Below are 12458 nucleotides of genomic sequence, written 5' to 3' on the forward strand. Positions count from 1 at the left end.
GCGTCGCCTTTTAGCTAGAGGAGGGCGTAGACGATCTTATCCTTATCTTAGATAAACGAGGCTTTATTATTTAAGAAGGCTAACTTAAGGCGATAAAGGAAGAGTTTTACGTTATAGAGGTCCTTTCTATAGAAAGGCGGGATATCTAGTTATTTCCTCGACTTCGAGCCGCCTAAGTAGTAGGTATAGTACGCCTATTCCTCGCCCTCGGATAGGGTAATAGTCGAGTACGTAGGGCTCGTTTCTCTTAACCCTAGCATTCCGCTAGGAGTATTACCTATATAGAGGTCGTTAACCGTTAGCTACTATATAACGCGATTACGTTCTCGGAGCGCTAAGTACTCGGCTTATAGTCGTTCCCTCATAATTATACGTTAGAGGTCGTCCTCGTCGACGCTTACGTCGTCGTCTATAGCCTCTAGTATATCCCCTACGCTTATAGGTTCTTTAAGGCTAGGTATTACGAAGTCCAGATCGGTACGTCCGTAAAATAGGTCGCGAGACGCTATCGGTACGCCCGTAGGGAGCGATAGAGGATCTATAGGCTACTACCTAGGTAGAACGAATAGAATTATAAAGGTATAAAGGTATATAGTAACGTATAGATTACTCCTAGACAATAGGTCTATCTATAGCTAAAGCTATTCGTTGCTCTACGTAGGGTAGCTATAGAATTCTTCTTATATGCTACGCTAGCGTGTTATATAGGAAACGCTAGCTTAGTAAAAGAGAGAGAGAAGACTAGGGTAACCTATCCCGTTACAAAAACAAAATTCCTATACTACATGCATTTATTACTAATCGCGACTAGGCAACTTTAAACGCTCTTAATACAGTTTTTCCTAAGATTAAAACTCTCGTTTATAACTAGCACTATAATAAGGACGTTATAGCATACGCTCGTACTTATAGGTAGTCTTAAATCAAAAATCCTGTAACTAAGAAATTCGACGACTAACTCGAGATGTTATACTAGATTTCCGTTTATTACAAAGCAATGTAGGCTACTAGCGAAGAGATTTTCGAAGAGAAGTGCTTAGATCTTCGTTCTATATAGGAAAACGGAGCTAATTATCTTAATCGCGAGTAGTAGCCTTTTAAAGAGAAGTGTATTACGTTCTAGACGAATAAAATTCGTCATTTTAGAAACATAGCAACTTCTTAATATAAAGGCTTATATGCACGAGTTAAGAAATGGCTTACAAATGCCCGGTGTAATCTTTAGACATTTATCGACAAATTAATTCCTCTATAGAAGGAGTTATTCCGCTAGGCTAGCTAGGTTAAAGATAAGGATAAGATTAAAATTCTTTGTTTAACACGAAACGATCTCTACGCCTTCTGCTACCGAAAGATCTATAGATTTGCGTTAAAGAAGTGTCTTACCGAGCTTCGTGCGTCTAACCGTAAGATTAATCGTAATAAACGAAGAGTTAAAGATAGCGTTTTAAACAAAGAAGACGTCTAATATTCTGCTTACTAGGGGAATTTTCGTTTTGTATATAGTATACTATATTGATACGAGCTTTGTAAAAAGAGGTTATAAGGAATTTCATTATAGCCGAGAGATTTCGATAAACATTAGCATATTAATCGTAACGCGGCTAGCAATAAGCGGCCTCTACTAATCTATAACCTAACTGTTAAGCTAAATCCTCGTTTTAAACGAATAAAACAGTATAGGAAGAAGAATGGCCTTAGAAAGCATAGCAATCGTCGCGAACAACTAGCCGCTAATATAGCTAATAAGAATAATAGCAAAAAGACGCATAAAACGAAGAAAGATATTTCTTCGTCTTAAACAAATATATTAGACATCCCTCCTATAGAGACATTTACATAAGTCTAAATAGAGAGTATTGTTGCTGCATAGGTTAAAGCTGCACTATAGGCCCATTAACCCTCGTTTTAAACGAATAATTAACCTTAGACAATGCTACACTCGTAATAGTAGCTAGCGTACTAAAATCCTTCGTTTTAAACGAATAATTAACCTTAGGTAATGCTACACCCGTAACAACAGCTAGCATACTAGAACCCTTCGTTTTTAACGTAGAATTATAGTAGCTAGGTGCTATATCCCTAGTAGGAAATGCTACTACTAGGTCCTTCGTTTTCTACGCAAAATCATGGTAGCTAGATGCTATATTCTTAATAATAGATGCTACGCCTAACCCCTTCGTTTTCGACGCAAAATTAAGGCGGCTAGATGTCGTATCCTTTATAGCACCTAGTATAACAAGTTTCTTTGTCTTTAGCGCAAAACTATAATAGCTATATTCTATATCCTAAACGACAAATGCTACCCCTAGATTCTTCGTTTTTAACGTAAAATAGCTACCCTCGATATCTACCTCCTCTACGACATGCTACCCCTTATACGTAGGAATAGCGAGCACCCTATTTAGTCTAAGGTTTAGTAGCTCTACCGGATTATTCGTTATAAACGAATAATCTAGACCCTAACTTCTTTTACTAGTTAACACCGTTACGCTCCTATTACTACGTTAGACATATATCTTTCGACTCGAATTATTCGCATATAACGAGAAATTAATGGTATGTTTTAATAGCAAGTTTCAATTTAAGAGTATCTAAGTGCTATAGTAAGGTTTAAGTATAATCTATAGAAGCCTTTTTTTTATGTCAAAAAGGCGGTTTTTCGTTCGAAACGAGGGAGTTTAGTAGATTCCGTCGTAATTACGAGGGCCGTTAGCGTAAGCGTAGTCGTTATTACCGTAGATAGGGCGACTACGGATAGTAGCGACACCGAGCTCCTGCTAACGGCGGTCGATTAACTACATTATGTTAGTGTTTTTCGTTTTAAACGAGAGGAATTCGCTAACCTTATCTATAGAGAATGCGCTAAATCCGTGCTCCTAAAGGGCGAAGGTAGTAGCGCGGGCGTCGCGAGTAAAGTGCTATTTTCTTCGTTAATAATGAAGACTTAGGTTTTTCGTTTAGAATGAAAAAGCTCACTCTGTCATGACTGCTTTGGCAACTACTGATCCTCCACGGCAGGCTGCATGACCAATGTAATGTTCAGATGTACAAAGATGGTCATGTCCTGGACTACATGATAAACAGGTCCGAAACAAACTCATTCATGAAATCTCATCTTTCTGTAGGCAGCAACCGGTGTGACGGCATGCCTAGCTATAAAGTGCAGCTATCCGTATGCTTGGTCTCTCTTTCCTTGTGTCTCTCTTCCCTTTCACACATCTTTGTCTCCACACTTGGCATCATCAGGCAGCAAACTACCCTTACAACACTCCCAACTCCCAATTTCCACATATATAAGACTCATCAGAAGTCACAATTCCTCATATCACTTCTCCACTGAGAGATCAAAATCAACATGTCGGCCTTTGGCAACCACATCTGCGGATGCTACTACACCACATCTCCTTATGCTCTTCGTGTCTACCTTCCACAGGTCCAACTGGAGTCGCATACCACCATCACACCCCTCTACTTCACCACAAAGCTCTCGCAGACCTTCCAGAATACATCTGCCGAGATTCTGCCCGAGACTCGCTACTCCTTTCCTCTCTATGACGGTGTTGTTGTGACCGCTTTCACCTGCACCATCGGCGACAAAGTCATCAAAGGCCACGTGGAGCAAAAGGAGCAAGCCAGGAAGACATTTGACGCCGCCGTCAAGAAGGGTAAGAGTGCCGGTCTCCTAGAGTCGCTTCCGCTTGGAGTCTTTGGAGTCACTCTTGGTAACATCCCTATCAATGCGTCCATCCGCATCGACATTGTCTATGGAGGCGAGCTCAAGCACGATGCTCAGATTGATGGCTTGCGTTACAACCTGCCTACATCCATCGCTCCTCGCTACGGCAGCTACCCTGGACAACTTCTTGAAATGGACACTGCTGTTCTCAAGAGCATGAACATCACTGTTGACATCGACATGCAAGGCTCCACTATCCGCAAAGTCCAATGTCCTTCTGACCATCCCATCGCCCTGTCAATCGGAACTCTGTCTACAGCTCCCGAGCCTACTTCCGACATGTCAAAGGCCTCAGTGTCTCTGACTCACAACACCACAGAGCTCGGTTCAGACTTTGTTCTGCAGGTCTTGATCGATGATATCGGCTCCCCAAAGGCCATTATCGAAAAGCACGCTCTTCCCAACCGTCAAGCCCTGATGGTTACGTTTGTGCCACGCTTCAACCTCAAGCCCATCAGACCGGAGATCATCTTTATCGCCGATCAGAGTGGAAGTATGCAAGGCACCAAGAACACTGCACTTGTCGCTGCTCTCAAGACATTCCTCAAGTCCTTGCCCTCTGGAGTTCGCTTCAACATATGTGCCTTCGGATCCCGCCACAAGTTCCTTTGGGAGAAGAGTGTGCCTTACAACCAGGAAAACTTTACCCAAGCTCTCAACTTCGTCCAAGGCTTCACCGCTAACTATGGCGGTACGGAGCTGTTGCGTCCAGTCATGGCTGCCTTTGAGTCGCATCTTGTGGATATGCCTCTTGAGCTTGTCGTTCTTACTGACGGAGAGATAATTGCCGAGTCGCAACTTTTCGACTATGTCAACAGCCAGATCAACAACGAGAAAGTCGACGCTCGTTGTTTTGTGCTTGGCGTCGGTCGTGATGTTTCTCACACTCTTGTCGAAGGATTTGCTCGTGCTGGAAACGGAGTCGCCCAGTTCATCACTGACAACGAAGTCATGGACTCCAAGGTCGTCCGCATGCTCAAGGCTGCCCTCTATCCGCACGTCAAGGATTACCGTTTAGAAGTCGCTTATGATGAGGTCGACGACTTTGAGATGGTCGAGAGCGCGACGTCCACACAGACAGCCGCCAGTCCCACAGACCCGCAAGGTGTACCAATCTCGTTGTTCGACAAAGCTGCTGATCTCAGTGGTACACCCAATGAGGGCACCGATCGCTATGCTCACCTGCCCGTTGTTGCAGTACCCAAGCTTATCCAAGCACCTCATGTCATTCCTCCTCTGCTACCATTCAACCGTACTACCGTGTATCTGCTCCTTGGAGACTCAAGCCATACTCCAAAGTCTGTCACTTTGCACGGTTCATGCCCCGAAGGCCCTTTGAGATTGGATATCCATGTCAAGCGGATCGATGATCCCAATCATACTATCAACACACTCTCAGCCAAGCGAGCCGCGCAGGAGCTTGAGGAGGGCAGAGGCTGGCTGCTCGACGCAAGAGAAGGAACAGAGCCGATCAAAGACAAATACTCGTCTCGCTTTGACGAGTTGGTCGAGAGAGAAGTCGTTCGTCTTGGCACCGACTATCAAGTCGCCAACAAGTGGTGTTCCTTTGTCGCAGTCGAGCAGCGTGAGAAAGGCAAGATCGGCGACAACTCTTCCGTTGACTCTTCCTCGGCTACCTTGAGGGATGGGAGATCTGGATCTGATTCGTGTGAAGCGGAGCAGTCCGACGAAGACATGGGCACCAACATGTTTGACTCTGGTCCAAGCAGAAATGCGAAGAAACGACAGAAATTCTCGGCCCCTACCAGTTTCCGCCGATCAGCTATGCCACGCCTACGAGCTTCACCAGGTCAGTTTTCTGGTGTACTCATTCCTGACAACTATCAAACTGGAGGTGGTGGAGGCCGTGGTAGAGCAACTTTTGGAGTGACTGGTGGGGGCCGTGGTGGAGGCCGTGGTGGAGGCCTTGGATACTCGGCTAGGAGGTGCCGCCAAGCCGTACCGCAGTTGATGGATGAGGATTGCGAAACCTTCAGGGACCTGGGCGAGGATGACGGTGAGTGGGGCAGTGACGAGCCGGCAGAGCTTTCTGCCCCAGAAGGTCCTACCATTCCGACCAACAATGTCCTCGCTACTGTCCGCGCTCTCGTGGATCTCCAGTCCTTCGACGGCCATTGGGAATGGACCAACACGCTCTCCACCTTCTTTGACAGTCACGTCATCTCAGAGGCCAAGAGTGTCAGATCGGCAGAAGACCAGTTGCTGGCCACGGTAATGGTTCTGGCCTGGCTGAAGACTTCAGCATCCGAGTACCACGATCTTTGGGAAATGATTGCCGAGAAGGCTTCGGATTGGCTTGAGGGTCAGAGCGAGGACTCTGAGCTGCTCATGAGCAAGGCAATGAGCGCTTTCACTGGCGGAGTTTGAATCTGGCAAATGACTTTGTTTCTCTACAGTTGGAGATAGGGCACGGACTGCCAAAGAGAGGCTTGTGGTAACGATACAAAAGAAATAGCTATATTCCATATGGTGGTATTGATATGAAATGAGCCTAGGAAATCATTATACATCATTATCACTGCCTTTCTGGGTGTGCTAGGTACGATTAATAAACTTCTAGATCATTGAGCTTGGTTCAAAGAAACGACGTTCATAGACTTCTCCCTTGGACAATGTGCTTCTGATTCGAAAGGGATGTGCATCTTGATGGGTATATCACTGCGTAGTGCTGTATCGGACGAGTGGATGTGGCAAATCTCAGGCAGAGGGCGGGGAGTTGTCGAGTTATCTTTGAAATTATCTCAGACAGACACTTTGCTATCTGAGGCTTGCCGCCGGCCATTGAGTTACATGATTGCTTACGCTCACGGTGACTCAAGTATGTGAAAGATCTTTGATATTGTTCCAGGGCCCTCCCTTTATTGTGACTAGTAGCCTCGACGCTGGTTCTCCCCTCAGCCACATAATGATTGATGAATAAAAACGCAATTGACTCCCCATCATCATCTGTGATGTAGTCGCCGGTATCGATGTTAAAGTAACGCATGACTGCACCGAGAATACTGGCCACACCACCACACAGGGCCGAGATAGACCCACTAACGAAAGGGTTCTTCTCCGGTTATGTTAAAGTCGGATCAGAGAAAGCGAAAGATAGTCACTGCTTTAAAATTAGCTACTGTGCTTTTGGACTTGTAACAATGTTCGACTGTGAGAGGAGTATGAACATACTCTTGTGTGAGGCAAAGACAGTCAGCCAGGTTGACAGCAGTCGGTTCAAAAGCGGCCGGTACAGGCTGCTGCACCTTCGAGCTTGTTGGCGTAGTCGAAGTTCGCATTCACTGCTGATTCGAAAGTCCAGCATTATTTCTGTCAAATATCGACATGCCTTTGATGCCTTGGGTAGAAACGTGATCGGTGGTACAGGTTGTCATCGAGATAGTAGCGAATGGGCAAAAGCTGTCTAGGAAAGTGCTCATTTGTCGTATGACGAAGTCCCGCGTGCACCAGCACCCATTGAGCAGGATCACGCAGGAACACTGCTATAAACATACATGGGATAGGGGTCAGACCAAGCGTCCGCTCGGTGAGAGTAGTCGCGAAGCTCAGTTGTATCCGGACATCGACACCGTAGGGGCTCGTGCGGTGGAAGGAGAGTTCCATATCACGGAAGGCTCTGATAATGTCACTGTCGGGACCATCATCGTACTCGACGACTTGAGTCTCGGAGCTGAAGTGTAGGCCAAGAGAAAGGTCCAGGGGTGTCTCGTCGTAGGTCGGATGACCCACAGTGGCGATAGAATGACCATGTCCGACTTGGACCCTCGGCTAGATTCAAGTGTTAGTGAAGCGCATAGAGCAAGCGTATGACTTGCTTACTCGAGCTGCGACCAATTCTACCTCCCGCCTCTGCTCTTCCTCCCGAATGCTGGTGGATTCCATGTTGGCGATGAATGAGATAACAAGTATAGATAGAACGGGATTATTGATGTGTAATGATGCTTTGAAGACGGAGGATGAACATCATTCCTGGTTCATGGCAAGAGCCAAGCAATTCACGGCATAGATTCGTGGCCGAGCAACGCTAGCAAGCAGTCACAAGAAGGGAAGTAGCTACCCCTATCAGTCAGCAGTGGTCTACTGGCTGCAAACAGCTTTGTATGAATGCAAATTCCAAATTATCTGAGCATTTTTGTTGTTGTCCATTCTATGCTTCAAAGATGCGGATATCATGGAGGGTTGTCGTGACCCATATCGACCTCATGTCTTTCAGTCGACTCGGAGTCACTCTTTCCGTGTCAAGATCACAATATCTCTGACAAGATGTCTCCACTGATCCCGATTAGCCTTACTCGTGACTTCCGAAGCTTCTTTCTCATCAGCTCCACAAGACTGACCATTTATTGCCCGGGGTTGACGACGAAGGCTCATCAGAAATCTTTCTCCCTTCCAATGCAAGAAACTCGTGCACGACTTCGTAGTATCTGAAAGGTGGCATGTCACGAGCACGGCAAAGCAGTGTTTGTCGGACAGAGCACTTCCCCGATTTATGAATGTGGCACGTGAAAGCACGTAAGGATACCTTTGAAGCCTACTATATTAGACCTTGCACCAGTCCGCACAATCTCATCCAACGGTCCTCGGCGACGTCCTCATGGCGAGCAAGGCTGGCCCATCAGAAGAGCCTCTCCCGCCTGTGTTTGGCAAAGAACTCAAGAGCACTTGACCGCACGATAGACTCGAGCATCCGGTCGATGAATGGTCCTTAGAGATGTTACTTTCCGTCGATCCGGTCGAGCAGACTGAGCCTTCAATGCTCGTAAGCACGAGGGTCGGAATGCGAGTGCCGTGATACGGAGATGAGAGACCACTCCGAAGGCCCGAGGCCATCGTCGTAAGGAGATAAGAGAACGCACATCGATTCTTGAGGACGTCCAGTCTCCTAATACGCTCGAGCATCCGGTCAATGAACCAAATTTAGAGATTTGACCGCTCGTCCATCCCGTCGAGTCGACTAGGCGTTATATGCTCATAAACACGAGGCTCGGGATGCGAATGCCGTGATGGGAGAACAATTTGGAGACCCGAGATCATCGCTAGTCCAAGAACACGAAGATTCGCTCGGGTCAACGAACGGTCTGTAGATATGCGACTGCTCGTCAATCCTAGCGAGCATGTTGGCCGTTGTATGCTCGTAGGCACGAGTGTCGGAGTAGAGGTGCCGTAATACGGAGAAGGGAGAGCGGGTTGGGGACCAGAGGTTGGCCGTTCAAGAACAGGTAGAAACGCTCAGGTCGAGCTACACCGTCAATTGTGAAGATGGAGTGTTCAGAAAGCGAGTTGCTGGTGCATAGCACAGATAGGCCTGAGCTCATATGACGGCTGTGAGATTTGTGCTTTCGAAAAGCAGGTAAACGCAAAAGTGGCCACGATCAAAAGCATCTGTAGAGGTTTGTGAGAATATGAGAATACCTAGAAAAAAACCGAGGAGAATGTGCATGACATTTACTATGTTCCCTGAGCTTGTAGGGCATACAATGGCCTAGGGTTGCCTTGAGCATCACAGCTCGCAAACTTCCACCAGGCCCAATTCCAACTGCCGAACATGTTGACCATCATCCAGCGAACAGGGCCGGGCATGGGTGGCCAAGCGGCCCACATGCCTTCTTCGAAAGTTCTGTCCAGGTTGAGCAGGGCGAATGGAACGACGTCGGTCATGCCGGCTTTGGTGAGAGTCTTCTTGCCCCATGCTTTGAAAATGACAGCGGCGGCCTCGGCCTCGGGCGAGTCTACGAGTGGAGCGCTAGAGAGGATAGCGAAGGAAGCGATAGTGGAGATCTCGTGATGGAAGTGGTGGGCAAAAGGTTTGCGGAAAGTGTCCATGATGGTGACAAGCTTGGTGCCGTCAAAGGTCGAGGCGGTCGGCAAGGTCGACAGATACGAGTGGAAATCGCCGAGACCTACTAGGAATGACTCTGTCGGCCAACTGTTAGTATTGAATATGTGTGTCCAAGGTCAAGATGTAGCCTGTGTACCATGCTCTTGATGTGTCTCGTCCCAGATGCCTTTCTCTTTCAGGACTTGATCGACCTTCGGAAACAGCTCTGCTTCCTCATCATCGTGATGACTTTTGACAAATCGATACCAAGCAAGGCTGTATCCGACAAAGTCAGAATATTCCTCAGGCTTGACGTGGGGTGCTTGAAGGTAGATGGTGTTGAAGCCTCGGAGGATGGCATTGTGTAGTAGAGCCATATGCGTCGCGCCTTTGGTCCAGATGTCCTCTTTCTTGGTCAAGAACTGCGGTGTGTGTACAAGTTCACAAGGGCCATCAGCCCAACTCTGTCTCTCGCGCACAGCACTCGTCATGTTGGAAGACTTGTTGGCGAACAGTAAACCGATTGCGACAGCTACGATGGTGAGGGCGAACAAACGAGGCATCAAGCCGACCTAGCTGGAGAGAGGCAGAGCTCTATGGCCTCTGCTGGGATATATATCACGCATCCGCACATGATGTGCAACTTGTCAGGCCATATCACGTTGCGGTGCTTGTCAGGTCACCTTGATGATTGATCATCGACATGTCGAAGCCTCTTGGTGTGGCTGATCATCGGCAATCGTCTGATTGGTCAACGCTTTCCGACGACATCACCTCCTTCCTCTCATAGTCCACCAAGATAGAAGTCGCATCGCAAACATCGACTGCATGAGTCCGTTCCATGTAGAGTGTCCTCGATTACGAGTGTCGCTGGTAACGAATCCCCCAAGTCCGCAAGTCCGCTGTCGACACTAGCACTTCATTCTTCGACATGATGTCGCCAAGTAGGTAGCTTTCTGTCTATGTCGTTCCTCGTAAAAATAAAAAAAAGCTCCTTCCAATGGTTCCCAACGCACCATGGTGACTATCGTGTAACCGAGAGAGATAATTCATGGTCCACTTTGCCCAAGGTTTGCCATGAAAGCTTTCTTCGCCTTTCTCGTCAAAGTATAGATCACATTACTACAGATCACAGATGCAAACGTTTGTGTCTCCTCGTTGACGTTTGCTCTAAGATTCCGCGGAGTTTTGTTCACTCATCCCAATTCTCCAGTCTTCCGATCCTGCACACAAAACACTTCGCTACTCACGTCCGCGTTTAACGTGGGTGTCACCTCTACATCTGCCTGAACCTACTCTGATCAATCAACCATGGCCTTCATCAAGCTACACGACCAAGACCCCGAGTACTATTGGTTTCAATACGTGGGTGCGGTCGCTCACTCCGTCTTTGACGAGATTCACGTCAACATAGCCATGTCCAAAGCATACACTCTTCTTGAACCGGGTAGCAGAAAGCTACCGGCCAAGGAGAGAATATTCTTGACTATCTGGTTGGCTTACTTGACGCCGGTTTGGCAAGAAGCTGAGGTATTTCTGGAATCCACATGGTCGTATTATCGCTAATACGTTTCCAGACGCTCAAATACACAGCATGTCAAGATTACTTGATTTATCTATGTCGTGGTCAACAACCCCTCATCGACGTCGAATGTTGGATCGATTGTCTAGGTATGAAGACAGCACTGAACACTCCTGTCGATGGACTCTCGCACTTGCTTGACCAGCTACGTCTTGTGGAAGAGCCATTCGGAGAGTATTTCCGAGAGAACAGATTCGAGCAGATCATCATGGATCCAATGGTGCTATTGGAACACAATGCTTTCATGAGCTTCATGGTTACTGGGAAGAAGCCGAGCAATCTGCTACGTTTTAAGTCTCAACCCCCAACTGAGATCGGTCCATCTCTAAAGGTAAGAAGATACCACCGAAGATCGAACATTGTGTTGACCATCCTTCTAGCCCGGAGAAAAGTCTGTCATCGAGCTCGAGACAGTGCGCTACTTTCAAAAGCTGAACCAAGACTGTGCAACACTGGAAACTGTCCTGGGCGTCTTCGGTGAGAGAATCAAGAGAAGAAGACAAGACATCGAACGGTACCACGAGCAGATCCGTGTCGTCGTCGAGGGAGCGAGCTACAAGCATAATGACTTGTTGATGGCATTGAAAGTCCTCGAAGCTGCAGAAGCCGGAGAAGAGGCCGACGTGGCTGCATGGCGTGGCCTTGATGACACGAGACAGACGATGCTCATCACGACAGGACGGTTGCAATGCATGCTAGACATCAAGAAAAAAAGCAACCACAACAAAAACAAGAACAGATCTCTGAAGAAGAAGCTACAGCAAGGCGGCCAGCAAGACGGTCAGCAAGACGGTCAGCAAGAAGACCAACAAGACAACCAACAAGACGATCATGCCGAGAACATGGGTGGAGAGGCCGAGTTGATTGTGGTTGCAGACACTGTTGTCAAGGCGGAGGAGAAGGGCGAAGCTTTCGTGCAACCATGGTGCGTCGGCAATGTGCTTCAGAAGATGGATTAAGTCCTCTCTTCTATCGACTTTGAATTCTCCATGGATGGCGCATGGGAGATTGAGAGAGCTCGGGCAAACGGACGAAGAGCATGGTAGGAAATTACGCCGATTCCGGCGGTCGCTTCACATGATGGTGCTTTCAGCCTGCAGCGACGGTGAGGAAGGGACACGACAATCTCGAGCGACCGACACCTTCCTAAAAGATTTCCCTATTCTGCGAATGAACTACTAGCTGATTAGCTGATACTGCTTTCTTGAGCTAAATTTCCAAATACAAAGCTGGTTTCCTCGAGTGTTGCAGAGGCCGCTATGTGCCAGTCCGGTTCTTCTCAACTTTTGGAGATGCTG

At 47.4% G+C, this 12458-nt stretch overlaps 4 protein-coding genes across 4 annotated transcripts; 2 read left to right on the forward strand and 2 right to left on the reverse strand.

Annotated features, from left to right (window-relative positions):
* Positions 1-3219: 3219 nt before the first annotated feature.
* On the forward strand, positions 3220-6331 carry M438DRAFT_350452 (uncharacterized protein). Its single transcript, XM_029906637.1, has one exon. It carries the CDS (start codon positions 3359-3361, stop codon positions 6125-6127), a length of 2769 nt encoding a protein of 922 aa, XP_029754551.1. The 5' UTR covers positions 3220-3358; the 3' UTR covers positions 6128-6331.
* Positions 6332-6976: 645 nt separating this feature from the next.
* On the reverse strand, positions 6977-7642 carry M438DRAFT_340707 (uncharacterized protein; the record flags this gene model as incomplete). Its single annotated transcript, XM_029904351.1, has 3 exons — positions 6977-7044; positions 7255-7528; positions 7580-7642. 3 exons carry the CDS (start codon positions 7640-7642, stop codon positions 6977-6979), a joined length of 405 nt encoding a protein of 134 aa, XP_029754552.1.
* Positions 7643-9208: 1566 nt separating this feature from the next.
* On the reverse strand, positions 9209-10069 carry M438DRAFT_285867 (uncharacterized protein; the record flags this gene model as incomplete). The annotated part of the gene is made up of 2 exons (XM_029901563.1): positions 9209-9675; positions 9736-10069. 2 exons carry the CDS (start codon positions 10067-10069, stop codon positions 9209-9211), a joined length of 801 nt encoding a protein of 266 aa, XP_029754553.1.
* Positions 10070-10889: 820 nt separating this feature from the next.
* M438DRAFT_370243 (uncharacterized protein) lies at positions 10890-12340 on the forward strand (the record flags this gene model as incomplete). The annotated part of the gene is made up of 3 exons (XM_029908172.1): positions 10890-11108; positions 11156-11491; positions 11541-12340. The coding sequence occupies 3 exons, from the start codon at positions 10890-10892 to the stop codon at positions 12117-12119; spliced, it is 1134 nt and encodes a 377-aa protein (XP_029754554.1). The 3' UTR covers positions 12120-12340.
* Positions 12341-12458: the final 118 nt, after the last annotated feature.

Source organism: Aureobasidium pullulans (assembly GCF_000721785.1).
Source record: "Aureobasidium pullulans EXF-150 unplaced genomic scaffold scaffold_55, whole genome shotgun sequence".
In the NCBI taxonomy this organism is placed as follows: domain Eukaryota; kingdom Fungi; phylum Ascomycota; class Dothideomycetes; order Dothideales; family Saccotheciaceae; genus Aureobasidium; species Aureobasidium pullulans.

Bases quoted from the DNA above. Each gene is read 5' to 3' on its own strand.
- M438DRAFT_350452 (XM_029906637.1), top strand. From the start codon at position 3,359: ATGTCGGCCTTTGGCAACCACATCTGCGGATGCTACTACACCACATCT.